This window comes from Camelus bactrianus, chromosome 10 (assembly GCF_048773025.1).
Source record: "Camelus bactrianus isolate YW-2024 breed Bactrian camel chromosome 10, ASM4877302v1, whole genome shotgun sequence".
Classification (NCBI taxonomy): Eukaryota; Metazoa; Chordata; class Mammalia; order Artiodactyla; family Camelidae; genus Camelus; species Camelus bactrianus.
Window position 1 is genome coordinate 46,641,239 of NC_133548.1, and position 17,077 is coordinate 46,658,315.

The 17,077-nt window shown below is 51.6% G+C and overlaps 1 protein-coding gene across 1 annotated transcript; it reads left to right on the top strand.

Moving 5' to 3' along the window:
- The first annotated feature begins 4,823 nt into the window (after positions 1 to 4,823).
- Positions 4,824 to 16,503, top strand: RHOG (ras homolog family member G). The gene is made up of 2 exons (XM_074372540.1): positions 4,824 to 4,978; positions 15,289 to 16,503. The coding sequence occupies exon 2, from the start codon at positions 15,357 to 15,359 to the stop codon at positions 15,930 to 15,932; it is 576 nt and encodes a 191-aa protein (XP_074228641.1). The 5' UTR covers positions 4,824 to 4,978; positions 15,289 to 15,356; the 3' UTR covers positions 15,933 to 16,503.
- The last annotated feature ends 574 nt before the right edge of the window (positions 16,504 to 17,077 follow it).

Consider the following 17,077-nt stretch of genomic DNA (forward strand, 5'->3'; position numbering starts at 1 on the left):
CTGAAATCTGTTCAGAAAAATTTAGGAATCTGTGAGTTTAGGCTATGTTATCAGTGGTGCTCCCTGGTGTCCAAAAATGGCAAGTACAGCTATCCCTAAGAGGCTGCCCAGAGTCTGGCTGTGGAGGGAATGAGAGAAATCTTGGCTTCTAACAACTCTTCCCAGGCTAATTTCACAGTCATCTCGCCTTCCAGAATCAGTTCTAGACTCTTACTGCCAATGTTTACTCACTCATTCAACTCAATACTGAGCTCCTGTTTGTAACAATCCAGTTCCTATCCTCAAAGAGCTCAGTTTTTAGGGGAAATATATAGATGAAGAGTAATTAGTAGCTGTTGATAATGTCTTGAGATGAATTGCTACAGGGGCAGATGAGGGAACTCAGAGGAGGGACCAGTAACTACCCAAAGCAGAGAGGCTGTGCACACGGATGTAGGGCCAGTGGGGGTTCTGGAATTAGACTGCCTAGATTCACACCTTGGCACTGCTGTGTGACTCTGGGCGAGCTGAGCTGCTCCTGGAATGCACTGGGGCTGAGAAAGGAGGAATTTCCCAGAGGGGACTATGCCAGATGACCTGGGTACCACCCAGTTTGGAGAACATCGAAGAAGCAAAGGCGTCCTAGAGGCAAACAGGACAACTATTGTTCTGCCTGTCTGGGAGGAGGGACCCTCCTGAAGTATTGGACATGTGCTTGGTCCCCCCTCCCCCCATCCAGTTATTTCCTCAGGGGGAATCAGAAACAATGGATCCGAGGATGCGACTCTAGAACTTTGTTTCATTTGTCACTTCCCCTTTTCATTCTTCTGCTATCTCTGTATTGCCCATGGCCTTCCCATGTCATGAAATGAGACACTGGGCTTGTCTTTGTGGGTAGCAAAATAAGGGGAGTAATGAGGGTGAGACTCCTACTTCTACTCAGGAAGGGTGAGAGAGAGAAGACAAGGGAATCAAGAGGAGACCCAAAAGGCTGAGTCCCATCAGAGACAAAGAAGAACTCAGATTTAGGGTCAGCCTGAAGAGCCTGGGACTGGGACTAAGCAGAAGACCCTGAGGACCACTAATGAGCTATAGGAGCTAGAGCTCAGTGACAACTAGGCTGGAAAGACCCATTTGGAAAACACCAACCAGGGCAGGGGTGAGATAATTCAGGGCCTTTCTCTTGTTCTCTATTTCCATTCGGCTCTTTTAGGGGAACTGAGTCAGCTTTAGCATTTTGACCTTGAGAAAGAAGAAAGAACTGTCAGGGGGAAAACTTGAAAACAACATAGGCATATGGAGAAATTAAGTAATGTTTATTTGTTGTACTCTTAGCAATCGGCTAGACACTCCGCTTGCTTATCTCATTTAATCTTCATAATCCCACAAAGAGCACAGTATTGTTATTCCAGTTTTAAAAAGAAACTAAATGGCTCTGTTACATGCTCCTATACTGTACTTTTGTATGATTACCTGTTTAAACACTAGCTCCCTTCTAGTTACATCAGGATAGGGGCTTGTCTATGATTTTACCACTACATCATTGGCATGCGACACAATACCTGGCCCAGAGGTTTTCAATTAGCATATGTTCAAGGAATGAATAAGAAAGGTCATGTGACTTGTCAAAGGCCACAATGTAAGTAGTACAACCAGGATGTGAATCCTGGACTGTCTGGTTCCAGAACCTGTCTGTGATCTTTCTGTTCTACCCTCACCAAGTGCTTTCACATGTTGTCTCACTTCTAAATACCCCAGTGTCCTTGTCTCTCAGGTGCTTGTGAGCACAAATGTACCCTACCTACCAAGAACTAACCTATTCAGGGAAAACAAGTGAGAGAATAGGAAGAAGAAATAGCCCACCTGGGGTCAGGCCCTCTTCTGACCCTCTTCAGCTCAGCATCTGCCTCCTCCAAGAAGCCTTTGCAGATAGCCCCACCTGCCTAACCTATCTCCCTCTCCTCTGGCCTTATTAGCCTTTCCTATATCTGTGCCATAAAAGTGGCTCCAAGTCACCTGGCTTCTGATAGTTCTACACATATTAGTGCTCTATTAAGGCAATTTGATTTCACAGACATATATTGAAATCAAATGTGTGCTCTGGCCTGCCTGTGCCAGGCCCAGTGGGTGGACAAAGATGAATCAGACACAGCCTTAAAGGACTTACACTTAGTGGAGTAGACAGACATTAGGTACAGATACAATTAACTGGAGCACAAAGCAAGATGACCTAATGGTATTAAAGAACTATGAGCAATATGCTACATTCATAGACCTTAATTACTTAATTATTATTCTGAAGAGTATATCATAGGTCAGAACTCAAAGGTATCATCTGGTTCAACCCCTTGTTTTCCAGTGGAGGAGTCTGAGACCCAGAGAAGGGAGAGGCCTGGTGTAAAGTCTCTTTAGCCAGTCTGGCTGAGCCAAGACTAGACTTCAGGTCTTCTGAAGCCCAGCCCAGGTCCCTTTCCTCCTCCTCCAGTAGCTTCAAATGTAGTAGTCCCATATCCCATCAGACTATGACATCCTCAAGACCAGGTCAGGTTCTCTCAACTAAGCAAGCTTAACCAGGGCCAGGCATGCCCAAGACCAAGGGTTCAGGAAATGCAGTCTGACCCTAGGCTGCCAATACAGCCTTTTGGTCTACTGTACCTACTTTTACCACTATGCTTCCAAAATTGATTTTTACATATTTTTGCAGAAAGCTTAAAAAAACAACAAAAAAGAACCCTTTATCCATAACACTAGTATTTAAATCAGACCAAAGCAAACTAACTCTGGTTGAAAGGAAGAGAGGCCAGAGCCCCATTATTTTCCTGCTCTCAGGTCCTGGGAAGGGAACTCTAGGAACACAGTTCAAAAACCTTGATTCTGGGGCACAATTTTTAATGGCTTCATAGAAGCCATTTTAGTATATCCTCTACTGAACTCTGTCTTTAATGGAACCTCACAATCCTTTCTTCAATATCAAATGCTAAGCACTAGCCTTGTGTTTCCATTAGATTATGGAGGGGAATCAGATTTTCCTCTTGCCTTTCCTGGTTTCCTTTCCTTCCAAGTGCTATGGGGAGGGAGGAGAGAGATCCAAACTCTGCTTGGAGGATCAGGGAACCTTGCAAAGAAGTATCATGGAGAATGAATTCATGAATTCATCTACTCAGTCTTTTACCTGCCTGAATCTGGTAGAGGCTTTAACATCTGCATTCCATACCATACTCACTAGCTACAGGTACCATTGAGCACTTGAAATGTGTCTATCCAAAATTCATATGTACTCTAAATGTAAAAAGTACACTATATTTCAAAGATTCAGTGACAAAAAAGAATGTAAAACATCCTATTCAATAATGTTTATATTGTATGTTGAACGATAGTATTTTGGATATGTTGGGCTAAGTAAAATATATTATTAAAATTAACTTTACCTGTTTCTTTTTACTTTTTAAAAAATGTCATCACTGGAAAATTTTAAATTAAATATGTGGCTCATTGTATTTCCATTGGACAGCACTGGAAGAGACTATCAACTGCATGGCAGAGGTAGGGGTGTGTGTGTGTGTGTGTGTGTGTGTGCCCCAGCACGTGTGTTGTTGGAGGCAGTCAGGTGGGGAGTGGTTCATTAGGGCCAGATTGGGACATACTGAGTGGATTTCTCCTGGCAGTCAATACTGAAGGAAAGAAGTCAGGCAAAGGGAATAGAATGTGCAAAGACTCAAAGATGTGGGCAGGCACGTTGTGTTTAGGGAATTCATTGGTATAGTAGTATGAGTTTTTAAAAGAAGAAGAAAAGAAGCATTTGTTGAGTGTTTATTTTGAGCCAGGCATTGACAGCAGGCCTTTTACATACATTCTCATCTTCAAAACGACAGGATGGAGAGGGTTATTCTACTTTGCCAAAGACAGAACTGAGGCTCAGAAAGGTTAAACTGTTTATTCTCGGGTTGTTCTTCATCTTTATCTGGAAGGCCTCTTGGAGACAAGGAGCCTTTCGTACACACCTCCGTTTTCCTCCATAGCATCTAGCACGCATTTGTGCACGTGGTAGGCGCTCAAAAAGTTTGTGCTGAACGAAAGATACCCTTTCTCAAGTTAGAGCTCCACGCGCGAGGCCGGGGAGCAGAAGCACCAGAGGGCGCCCATGAGTCTGCCCATCCTCCCGGCCCCAGGGCCCAGGCAGGATTCGGGACTGGGTGCGGCCCTTCAGTCCCAAGCAGTTGCGCGCCCCAGCGAGAAGAGGGGGCGAGGGGAGCCCCATGTCTTCGCTCCGCCCTGCGCCCTCCTCAGAGCCTGGGCGCGCGGAGCCGCCGGGTGCGGAACAACGACACGACATCCTGTTTTTGGGGCCCGCGGCTCCGCCTGCCTCTCTGCTGATCTTGTCTTTCCCCGGGTGCTGACGCCAGCTCCCCTTCCCCCCGGTCTCCGCACCCTCCCCAGGGGTCTGAGGCCTTCCTACTGCTGATTCACCACCACCCCGTACTCCCCCGGGACTCGGGGCAGGGGTGGGGACTGCCCCAGCCTGACCCATTCTGGCCAACCCCCAGTCTGAGCCATCGCTCGATCCCTGAGATTGACTGAAGGCACCAGGCCTAGGCGCGCCTGTTCTCAGCATCTTCCCGCGGGGGTTGGTGGGGGCGAGATACGAGGAGGGGGACAAAAGTCTAGTGCCATGGCTAGGACCTCTACTGGGGTGGGGGGTGGCAAGGAGAACGGAAGGACTGACCTTAGGAGGCCTGACCTTTAGAGTCTCAGAGGCAGAGGATTGGGGTTGGGGAGCCCAGCACCCGGCCGGGGTCCAGCCTGATGGGGGAGACCGGGGGTGGGGGGCCCGGCCGCCGACTTCCTGGTCGGGCCCCTCCCCGCCCCGGCCCGCCCCCGCGCCCCGCCCCGCCGGCCGGCCCGCCCCCCCCACTTCCTCCGGCCTCCCGCTCTCACTTCCTTCTTGAGCCCGGAGCCGCTGCCGCCGCCCCCAGCTCCCCCGCGGCGGGGAGGGCGCCAGGTGAGGTCCCTAGCCGGCCCGCGGGCTGGGGGTCCAGGGGTGGGGAGCCCGGCGGGCCTGGGACCGGACGCGGGCGCGGTCCCGGGAAGTTTGGCTGCGGGAGGCCGCAGCGGGAGGTGCGCGGCTCGCTCCAAGTTGGGCGGGCGCGGCCGGCCGGGCGGGGCGGGGACGGGCCACTGCGAGCCGGCGGCGGCTCGAGGAGGGTGGGTTCCTGCACCGAGGGCGGCTGTACTGGCTCCTGGGAGCCGCGAGGGATCCCTGAGGTCGGAGGAGCCCCTGCTCCAAGAGAAAAGTCTCTGAGTGGGAGAGCTCAGAGCTGGGAGATGGGGTGCCCTCAGGAGTTGTGGGGGGCTGTTCCGAAGTGTGTTTGGGGAGGGGGCCCTAAGGGCTTTAGAAGGCTCTCCCTCTGCTCCGGCAGTTGTGACACTTGTGAGGTTGAGGGAGGGGCGGTGTCTGGCCTTTAAAGCCTTAGATCGCAGAGAAAGAGTCCTCTGGAAGATCGAGGCCGGTCCAGACCTACGCTCACAGCCTGCAGCCCAAGGGCCCTCTGCACTCAGGAGGAAGATGGGGGAACCTCGCCGACGACCCCAATACTTTTCTCTGTATGTTTGTTTTTCTGAGGTCCAACCTCTCCATCCCTGAAACAGAGCGACAGGTATTTATTGAGCTCGCATTGGCTGTGCCTAGCTGACAAGTGCCTGACCTTGCTCTTTGGAGGGGTAAACTGAGGAAGGAAAGGGCCTGGTTTTGCCCTGTGACTAGATGTGGAAGGACCCTCATTCATAGGTACTGATAGTCCTTGACAAGATGGCATCACTGAGAGCAGGAGATGGAGAGAATCGGGCTTCTGGGAGGCAGCAGAGGTTCTAGCCTTGGGTTGGGAGTCATCTCCTAGTCCCCCGACCCCCATTGTTAGTCCCTGAATTCTAAATGTTCTCATTCTGTCTTCCTCCACAAACCCTACGTCACCCTCTTCTCGCATCCTCTTCAGTCTTTTTTCCCCAAGACACACAGTCATGCCTGGGCCTTGACCTCTCGCCTACCCTTCCGCTCTGTCCATCTCTGTCCTCTCCCTGTGGCCTCCCCTGTCCCTTCCTTGCCCAGCTTCTGGCTCCCGCACACATATTACCCTCTTGATTCTTCCATCTTCCCTTCCTCTTGATTCCTTTCTCCTTCTTTTTCAGTCACTTATCTCTAGCTTTGGGGCTCAGGATCTTTGCTGAGTTTAAGAACCTTTTCAAACCTCCCTAGTTCAGAGAGGCAGGCTGCAACCCCCACTGATAGAGATGATGAAAGGGCTAGAAAACCTCTCTGTGTATGCACGTACAAGTGTCTGCGTGTCTACATCTTTATCTTTAGGAGACAAAATAACTGCCCTCAGCCTTGAGAGGGCTCAAAGCAGGGGAAGCCAGCAGAATGAACAGAATGAAGGGAACCTGCAGTGGGTGAGGTTGCGGTTAGGCAGGAGGAAGCAGTCTGTAGCAGTCAGGGTATCAGAGTAGAGTGACACAGGAATAGGACTGGTGAGAGAGGCCGTGGGAAATCAGATCACCCAGACCCTTGGGTGCTTGATCAAGAGGCCAGGCCTGGAGGCTGCGGGAGAGCCTGAAGGTCCCTGACTCCAGTGCTTACTGGTTCCAGCACTACCTGCCAGGGAGAATGGGACTGGGTCAGCTAGGTGTGAGGAAGGATTGAGAGGAGTAAAGGCAGGATTATGGAGGGAAGACTACAGCTGGTCTAACTTAAGTCTTAACTGTTTTAGCTTCAATTCAGGAAAAGAAGAGGGGCATGAGACAAAGATGTCTGCCCTCTCTTTCCTGCTGCCTTCCAGGGCCTTCCCAGGCTAGATACCCGTGTCCCCTCAACTTCCTCGAGGCCTTGGTGACCAGGAAGCCCTCTGGAGTTCTGCTGACCCCTTTGCCTTCAGGCATCCTCAATAAGCCTGGCTCTATAAGCTGTTGTCCCCATTCTAGAGCTCCCTCCTCAAGCCTTTGAGATGCATGCTGAGAGATCCTGCTTTTGCCTACCTCCTCAAGTCTACTGTATTTATTTCTCTCCACTAGAAAAAAAAAAAAAAGAGAGAGAAGTGGAGGGAAGCAAGTCTACTTTGTGGGATTCCCAAGCACAGCCAGATTTAAGGACTATCCCCATTCCCCATTCTGTCCTCTTCCCTTCTCATGGTTGTCGCTGTCCCATGGATGGTCCCTTCCTCTGCACTCCTGTCTCTCCTGCTCTCATTCTGGGAGGTATAGGGGGTTTGGCCCCAGGAGGAAATCCCAGGGACCAGCATAAAAATCCCAGCTCAGGGAAGGATATGTATGCAAGGCACTCTCCGAGCATTAGGGCTCAGTAAAAAACCACCCAGGAGTCCTGACTCCCTGCCTGCCAAATTAGTACTTATTTTAGATAACTGAGCAACCCATAGGCTCTAAGGGTGAAAATAGGATGGATGAGACAGAGCTTCTCCCAAGCAAGATCTGGCCCCACTGGAGGTTTGAGCTAATTGCATGAAAGTCACTGCTAGAAAAATGTGACTGGGGTGGGAGGGATCTAAGTGGGGAAACAGGGGGAGGGAGGGGGGGATGTGCCTGCTATAGGGGACTGCTGCTGAGGTCTTAGCTAAAGAAATATGGTCAAGGTCTTGACGTGAACAGAACTGATACGAGATTGTTTGGGTCCTGGCTGAGAATCTAGGATATGGAGGGTTGTTTCTGGCAAGATGTTAGGGCAGATGAGGTGGCTGGTGTGACCTTTTAGGGGTCATGAACAAGAAGATTTGAAAGGTTGTGGCTGTAGTGGGAAAGATATTAGAATGCAGGTAGCTGGGCAACTGGGAAGAAATGGGTGCCCCGGCCCAGATTGAAGACCCCTCCCTGCATACACAGTGCAGACCCACTAGTGGTGAGACTTGTAGGAGTCTGTGAGAAGGGAAACCAAAAACAGAGCCAGGGCTGCCTCCCCAGAACAAATGGGTTTTCCTGTCCAGGGTCCAGCTTCCTCTTTTGTCCTCAAGTCATGGGGGGAGGGCATCTCCCCAGGAGCTAGAGCCAGAGAAGGCACTCCCCAGCTGGGGCAGGCTGTCTGTCTGTCCAGTAATGTCTGTTCTAAATCATATATGCTCGGGTATGCTCTTGGCATGAGGGCCTGGAAGCAAAAAGAGCTCAGACACCAACCTCGCTCCTTTGGCCCATTTCCCGAAGGGATAAACCATGGTAGGGCCATCCTGAATGAGGTCAGAGGGATAGGCCCATTCCCAGGCTGGAGGTCAAGAGACCCAGGTCCTTGTCCTGGATTTGCTCCCAACCCTCTGTGTAACCCTAGTCAATTTTGTCTCTTGTGGCTCAGCTTCAGCAGTAAAAAGTTGTCTATCAATACCTCAAAGAGCATATAGAATACTGAGAGCTCTGACTCTCCTTCTCCCAAGGGCCCCCTCATAGCAGTGCCCTGACTCTGGGCCCAGCCTTGAACAGTCTCTATGTGTCCAAGGACAAGAACTGTGGTGTGCCCCCTTTCCCCAAAACACAAGAGAAGAAGGCAAAGAGTGGCAGGGAATTTGCCAGGGGGTGGCAATATGGGGGAGTACCTGGTGCCTGGCTCCAGCTCTGCCCCACTGACAGTGGAAAATAGATACCGGAGTTTCCTCCCTGGTGTTTTTTTCCCTTGTGGAAACCCCCTCAGGTCTGGGGCGGGCTGAAGGGCCTGTGAGGCCCTGGGTCTCTCTGTGGGTATTTTCAGGTGGCGGAGGCAGGATTGGGAGGATGGCATTTCTGTACAGCCTCATGTGAAATGAGCAAAGGCAAAGGAAGTGCCACTTCACGGGCCTTTTGTGGGGCCCCCCAGACTGCTGAGCTGCTGGGGCAGGGAGGAAAGGAGGAGGAAGCCAGGGTTGAGCCTTCCTCTGTGCTGCCTGGTGGGGGAGGGGCCTGCCTCCTTAACTGCCGCCAGAGCTACTCTGGCCCTGGGGCTGACCCTCTATGGAGCACCCCAAGTGCTGGTACATGGAAAGAACAGGGACCGAGTAAAAGGGTCCCAGCCTCCCACAGCCCTCCCAGCTCCAGCTGTCGTTTGTTTCCTCCTCCTCCCCAGCCCCTAGTGGGCAGTCAGCTCACTCCATCCTACCTGGGGCAGTGCAGGACCCTATGCAGGGCTGAAGGGTGGAGAATGGCAAGAGGTAGAGAATTCTCCAGTGTGGATTTTTTTTAAGGCTGGGAACTAGGCTCTCGGGTTCTGTCCCTGCTGATGGGAGAATGGGAAGAAAGAGCAAGACTCAGCCCTTGGCCTGTTCCCAGCCCCACACTGACCTCATGTCTCTCCCAGCGTCCTCCTCCTAGCACAGCTGCAGCCCCTTTGAGCCTCTTTGTACCACCTCTCCTCCTGCCTTCTATTCAAAACAAACAGACTGGCAGAGCTTCTGCAGCTGATCCAACACTGACCCTGACCTTGGCCTCATTCTTGACCAGTCCTGATAGTCCCAATCCTTATGCCCATCAGGACCACTTTTCCTATCCATTCTCCTCATCACCACTGGGCTGGCTATGCCTGCTCCACCCCTCTCACCCTTCCATTTGAGGACAGGGCAATTTAGCCTATGTGTTCGTTAACCCTAAATTGCACTCCTGGTGCAAGGGTGGGTAGGAGGGAAGCTGGTTACCCTTGTCTGGTGTCTCCTAGGCATGGAGGTGCTTCCTTGTTCCCCGAATCAAAGTCTGGATTGATGGGATAGGAGATGTATGCCTGTCTGCAGCTTTTGCTTAGCCCTCTATTGGGCTTCTGGAAGTAAGCAGGGCCTCCTCATGAGGCATCCAGTTAGTTCAGCACAATGTAATAACAGTGCTGGGGAAGGTAGGGCAGAAGAAGGGGTGGCTGTGGTGTCCTGAGTAGCTGGGGAACAGAGCTGGGCCCTGAAGGACTGGAGGCTCTAGGGTGAGGGGCAGGAAGGGTTGAGAGGAAGCAGAATTCCAGAAAGAGGAACTCCCATGTGCAAAGACGTGAAGGACAGATTGAGTTCATTCAGCTATTTACTGACAGCCACCGTGTGCTGTGCTCAGCCTAGGGAGACAGGTCAGCCAGGACCTTGCCCCCTAGGCTCTCCCAGTCTATGACCAGAGATAAGATTCAGATCAGCTTCCACGTGACATGTGATAGAATATACCTGTGAGAGAATCAGGGAGCAGACCTTGGGTAGGATAAGTCCTCTATGACTTGGGTGACTTACAAAAACTTCCCTGGAGGATGTGGCTTGGCTCTGGAGGACCAATGTAGAAGGATCCTTTGAGGCAGTTGGAGCCTTCTGAGCTGCTGGGTGGGGGGTCAAAGGATGGAAGTGGGGAAGAAATGCTGGATTCCCACTAGGACAGTGAATACTGCTGTTTCATGTGTTTTGGGGAAGAAAATGTGGAGGCTCCTTGTAGAGAGGATCACGGTTATGTGGCCAGAGCTCAGGATCGGAATAACCAGAGTGATGGATTATAGTTAGAATGAGTTTCAGGGAGGGCTGCACAAAGGGGATCCCTCATGTCAGGGAGGCAGGTTTGTAAGTTTCCACTGCTTCCACACCCCCCTTCTCTTACAGCCTGTTCCTCCCCTCCCCCACTCCCAATTGGGACACTTCCCCTGCTATAACGGCCACAGAGATCTGGCAATCAAGCAATCTGCTGCTTCCTTTCCCTCCCCCATTCTGGGCCTGCCTGGGCCACACCCCGAGACCAAGCCCCACTGGGTACAAGCTGGGCTCCAGGGACCACACTCAGACAGGGTGAACCCCCATGGGCTGTGCTCCCCATGGAAGCCAGGTCAGGCCAGTACTGGGAAAAGAGATTTTTGCCTATCCTAGTCAAAGCTTTCGGCTGCCATTGCTGTCTAAAAAGATTCAGCATTGCAGTGTTGGCTGTGGGGTTTAGTCCAGACCGGGCTTCTGACCTGTCTATCGAGATCGCAGTAACAGGAACAGAAGCAAGCAGACCAGGAGGCAGTGGTTGCACAGTCCCATTTGCCTAGCCCTATATTCAGCTTTTCTGTGGGGGAGTCGAGAAGCTCAAGCTTCAGTATTTGGGGAGCAGGGGGCATCCTCAAGCTAAGGCACTCATGTACGACTATTGGAGAAGGAGTCACACAGAGCCAAAGAAGGGTTCAAAGGGTGGCCATGCTATGGAAGTTCAAAGGAGAATTCAGTCGCCTCATGGGACCATGAGACTTAAGCCAGGCCTTGAGTCAGGAAGATTTGAGAGGGGAGAGGGAACGGCAGCAGAGAGAAGAACAAAAGTTCAGGGGCAAGAATGATCCTGGCTTGTTTACACAAGACAGTGAAGACCCCTGGGGGTTGGAAACTCACATTGCAAGGTACCTGCTTTGTACACATATATTGCACATCAGCACACTTAATCCATGTAACAACCTTATAAAGTTGGTACTGTTACCTAGCTCATAGCACCAGGACTAGGATTTAATCCCAGGAGTGTCTGACTCCAAAACCCCTGACAGATTATGAAGAACTCTGAGCACCAAGATGAGGGACAGGCAAGATCTGAATTAAGTTGGGAATAGAAAGCCAGAACAAGTCATTGTCATTTGGCTAATACTATACCAATCGGCAAACAATTTATTTTCTAAATAAAAGTTCTTTTTTTAAAAAAAAAAAAGTGACCTAGTGAGTAAGTCAAAGTTGATTCCCCAACCCCTCTCCTTGTTTGACCCCCTGCAGCATTGACTGTCCCTTCTTCCTACGTGATACAGGCTAGACCCTACGTTTTAGCATGCGCCCTCCTTAAATGAGTTGTAGCAGCTTATTTCACCCAGTTCAAGCCATGGATTTCAGAGAAAAGAGTTGTCCTGGGAGAGAATAAGGGTCTGAACTAGACCTGAGTAGGGAGGAGTGGACTGACACCACCACTCAGACACCTGCATGCTCAGTGTTTCCTGCCTCTTGGTGTGAAAGGCTTTGCTCTTGCCACCTCCTGTGTGCACAGCGCTGCCCAATTTCCCAAGCACATTCCTTCCCATGCTCAGGATCCTCACTGCTGTCCTTTGAGGCAGGGAGGGCTAGTTTTATCACACCTGTTGTGCCGATGAAGAAACTGAGGTTCCAGGAAGGGAAGTGACTTACTTGCTTAAGGTCATAAAGTCAGCCGGTAAAGGGTAACTTGGAGGCTGTGTGACACATTGAGGAAAACACCAGGCTTTGCATCACAAAACTGGGGTTTGTGTCCTAGCTCCCATGCTAACTGGCTGTGTGACGCAGGGTTTCTTTAACTGCTCTGCATTTGTTTCCTTATCTGTAAATAGGAATAGTACTGTTAGGTTGTTATAAGGATCAAATAACATAATACCATGTGATCTATACAGGGTTGTACCATGTGAGGGCTTTTAATCAAAGGGCAGAGTCAGCAGGTGAATGCAGGTCAGATTCAGGTGTCCAGTGCTCTTGGCCCTATAAAACACTGCCTCTGCCCTGCTTGTTTCTGGACACCATCCCACTCATGATCCTTTTCCGGTGTCAGTCCCTGTTCCCTTGCCAGCCCGGAAGCTACCCTCTCCCTCCCTGCTCCTTTGAGGGCTGATTTACTGATTGCTGGTTGATAACCCCTCCCTAGAAAGCAGCCTGGAGCCAGCTGTACTTCCAGTCTCTTGGGCCTTGTGACTGCCGGCCAGAGTTCCCTCCTTGCCTTCCTGCCTGGGCCAGCCCTGTGCTGGGCTTGAGGGGGAAGGGTTCAAGGTCACCCTACCATGCCCACTCCCCTGCTTTGTGTGGAAGTGCTGAGGTCTCCCAGCTAATACAGTGGACAAGAGTAATGGCACCAACACCCCCACCCCAAGATGCTCTCTCTTCTCCCCAAGGAAGAAGCCACAGAATCCTGAGAAGATGAAGGCGCCCTGACTTGCCCCCGTGTACCTAGGTCTTGTGCATTTCCTGACTGACTCGGCCCTCCCACTCCACCCCCTGTTCCTGAGGGCCTTTTCTTTTCCCATCATCCTGTCCCCTGCTCCCAGGGCTCTTAACATCTCATTTCATCCACTTAGTACCCTTGCACAGGCTTTTTTCTCTTCTTTTCATGGATTGGGAAACTGAGGTCCAGAGAGGGTAAGTGCCTCATGCCTGGTTACGGTGAGTCAGCAGGAGAGCAGAGCTGGGGCTCAGACTTAGGTTAGGTCCCTTGACTTCTAGTCTAAAGTTCTCTCCACTGCCCTAGAGGGTCCTTACTGTCTTCTTGGACCCATACCCTGAGGCCCTCTATCCTCTTTCCAGAGGTTGAACACACACACTTATTTATACAAATAAGATGGAAGTATTTTTTAATATGAACCAGAGAGGCAACCTCATAGAATGAACCCCTTTCCCTCCCAGCTGGTCCCCGGGGAAGTTGGGGCCTGGGAGGGAGCTGGCACCAAGCCATGGGTCCTATGCAGATTCCACACCACCAGAGTTCCTTTTCCCGTTTCCAATGGTGGATTCCCCTTTCTCCTCCAAATTTGATTTTTGAGGCTTTGGAACCCAATGTTGAGAGGTCAGGCTGGGGGCGGGGGTGAGGGATTATCAGACTAGGGTGCAGTCTTGCCATGTATGAAGTAAAGTGGGGAAAATGGGCCAGTGGTGATGGTGCTTGGGTGGAGCAGGCAATACTTAAGAGATCTGGGTGTGTCTAAAACAGGGCTGTCCCCCTTCCAGGGAGCAGTGACCTGGTTGTGAGAGAGTCAGGGAAAGGAAGTCACATACTAGCCAGAAAAAGTCCCCCATGGCTGAGGGGAAGTAGCCAATTAGAGGAGGACCCTTGCCACGGCAGTATAAATAATCATAGGGTTTCCAGAAGCTCTGTTCTGTTCTAGAACTCGGAAGAGCAGTTCCTCACCCCGAGGCCCTCTGAGCTGCAGAGGGGACCAGGATGATGGCTGGAGGGGGGACTCCTCTCAAACTTACCCCACAGATAATTACAGCAGCCAGTTCATTTGGTACTTCCTATGTGCCACACCTCACACCAAACACTCTTTACATGTTAGCTCATTTCATGATCTGACCAATTCTAACCCAATAGGCAAGATTATCCCTATCTCACGGATGAGAACATTTGAGGCTCATGAAACTTAAATATGTTGCCTGAGATCATACATGACTAGTTGATTAGAATCCCTGGCTAGTCTGATTCCAGCATGTGTTCTCAGTGATAGTGCTTTAATGCACTGTGTTCTCTACCCAAGAGTCCGGAAGCCCCTCAAATTCTTCAGAGGCACAGGCCACGGTCTCAGGAAAGGGACAAAAGATTGAGGAGAAAACCAAGGTTTTTTTCTTACTCTTTTGTTCAACCCTCTTGGCTGGGTTTAGAGGATCTGCCTTACACCACCTTGAGAGAAGGTGTGGACGTCTGTGAGCCACAGCTTTTGTCTCATTCATTATTACACACCCAGATTCCAGACCAAATCCCAGCCCTGGCTCAGTCTCCAGTGCTCTCCTGCACTGAGTTGCCAGCCTGGGTTTGTGTGGCCAGATAGGGTTTCCCATGCTTCCAAAACTGATGGGGTACGTTCTCCCACCTCTTCCCCATCCCCAGGGCTCCTGGATTGAGATAGGGCAGCTGTCTGGAGAATTGTGCTCCTCACTCCACAGGTTTCTCATTGAACCTTTTGGTTTGTGCTCAGTAGCCAAACCAAAGATGACAGGTTTGGAGTTGAAACAGTGCATTAGGCAGGGTAGCCCTGAGTTGGGAGAGGATCCATCCATGGCTGCATCTCAGAGTGACCTGGGTCAGCTGCCCTGTGCCAGAAGCCCACTCCAGTCTACTTGGTGGGAGAGGTCCACATCTGATAGAGGATCTGGCAGATCCCTATACTTGTGCACCCTCCTTTTGTGTCTATACTTCTGGAGGAAAAATAAAAGTAGCTGATACTTATTGAATGCTTATTATGACTAGGCACTGCTCTAAATGCTTTATGTGTGTTAACTTATGTAATCCTCATAATAACCCAATAAAGTAGGTATTATTTTATCCCCATTTTACAGATTACAAAAATGTGGCATAGAGAGGTTAAGTAATTTGCTCAGAGTCATACACTAGGAGATAGCAAAACCAGATTTTGATCTTAGTCTGGCATCAGAACTTATGTGCTTCACATAATATATTACACATTATAGTGCCAGCCTCCTTATCCCTGAGCATCTTTGCTTGTTCTCAGGGCCTCTCTCTCATTGTGTGTCTGTCTCTCTGAGGTCTGTCTTGATGGGACTGCAGGATGGTGGCAGGTGAAGAGTACTGGAGCTGGTTTCCCTCTGTAGGCCCCATCCTTTCTTCCTAACCAAGAGTGTCCCTCTCATCTGTCCACAGGTCACTGAATCCAGAGGGGTCCAGAAGGGGAAGGAGGCATTGCCTCCGCTACAGCAGCTTCACCCACGATGCAGAGCATCAAGTGTGTGGTGGTGGGCGATGGGGCTGTGGGCAAGACGTGCCTGCTCATCTGCTACACAACAAATGCCTTCCCCAAGGAGTACATCCCCACAGTGTTCGACAATTACAGCGCCCAGAGTGCAGTTGACGGGCGCACGGTGAACCTGAACCTGTGGGACACAGCGGGCCAGGAGGAGTACGACCGCCTCCGCACACTCTCCTACCCTCAGACCAACGTCTTCGTCATCTGCTTCTCCATTGCCAGTCCGCCCTCCTATGAGAATGTGCGGCACAAGTGGCATCCAGAGGTGTGCCATCACTGCCCCGACGTGCCCATCCTCCTGGTGGGCACCAAGAAGGACCTGAGATCCCAGCCTGACACCCTCCGGCGCCTCAAGGAGCAGGGCCAGGCGCCCATCACACCGCAGCAGGGCCAGGCGCTGGCCAAGCAGATCCACGCTGTGCGCTACCTCGAGTGCTCGGCCCTGCAGCAGGACGGCGTCAAGGAAGTGTTTGCGGAGGCTGTCCGGGCTGTGCTCAACCCCACGCCAGTCAAGCGTGGGCGGTCCTGCGTCCTCTTGTGACCCTGGCACTCAGCTTGGAGGCTGCCCCTGCCCCCCCACCAGTTGTGCCTTTGTGCCTTGGCGCCTTGTCTGCCCCCAGCTGTGCCTTAAGGACTAATTCTGGCACCCCTTGCCAGGGGGTCCTCGAATGCCTTTCTCTCCTTAAGGAGGCCCACAGGGAAAGAGGCTTTGGGCCCTGCCCTACTCTGCTTGGGAACACCAGGTATTCTCGAGAGCTCACCCAGGCCAAGGTTGGAACCCTCCCCAAGAAGCCAACCCAGTGCCTCCTCCCCACTTTCCCCTACTGACCAGTTGATCCAGCTTTCCACACAGATGTTGCTGGCTATTATGGTGCCTTCTCTCAGGTTAGGACCTCTCAGCCATCCCTAACCTCTCCCTTGCTGCTCTTCAAATTGCTCCCCCCTCAAGATGCTCTCTCCCTTCCCCAAAGAAGGAGCCACAGAATCCTAAGATGAATGTGCCCTAACCTACCCCTATGTGCCCAGGCCTTATGCATCCGCTGACTGACTCAGCCCTCCTGGGGGGCCTTTCCCACCCCCATCAGCATCAATAAAACCTCCTGTCTCCAGTGGCCCTGCCTCCTCCCTGTGTGTTGGGCATTGGGGGTTGGGTAGGGGCGGGGCATGGGCTAGGGCTCCCCAGAGACTGGGCGCCTTTTGTTTCCTGCAAGAGGGGACAGGAGACAATAGGCTTCATTGTGGTCCCCCCCACCCCCCAATTTCCCTAACAAAGCTCTGGGCTCCCTTGGAGGGGCCAGTCTTGTTCTGGGGCCCAGTGACAGAGTCTGTAGTACACTGGGATGCAAAGCATGAGGGAAAACTTCCTGATCGAGGGCCCAGAAAGGGAGAGGTTGAAAGCCATCAGCCTGCAGACAGGTGCTCTCACAGTCACACATCCAAGAGCTGACCCTTATACTCCCAAGGGGACAAATCTTTACTGACAGAGCCAGGGCTGGAACTCAGGGCTTTGTTTCAACCTAAGACTTCCCCAGGTATCCCAGCTTCCAGGCCTGGAGTAATTACAGGAATAACTCAGTCACTCCTGCTCATCAAAACTTGAGGCTTGGGCCAGTCTTAGGCGACTGACTACTGGTCTAAGGGGGGTGGGAGGATGCCACAGGGATCATACCGTGCCATGGACTTCCC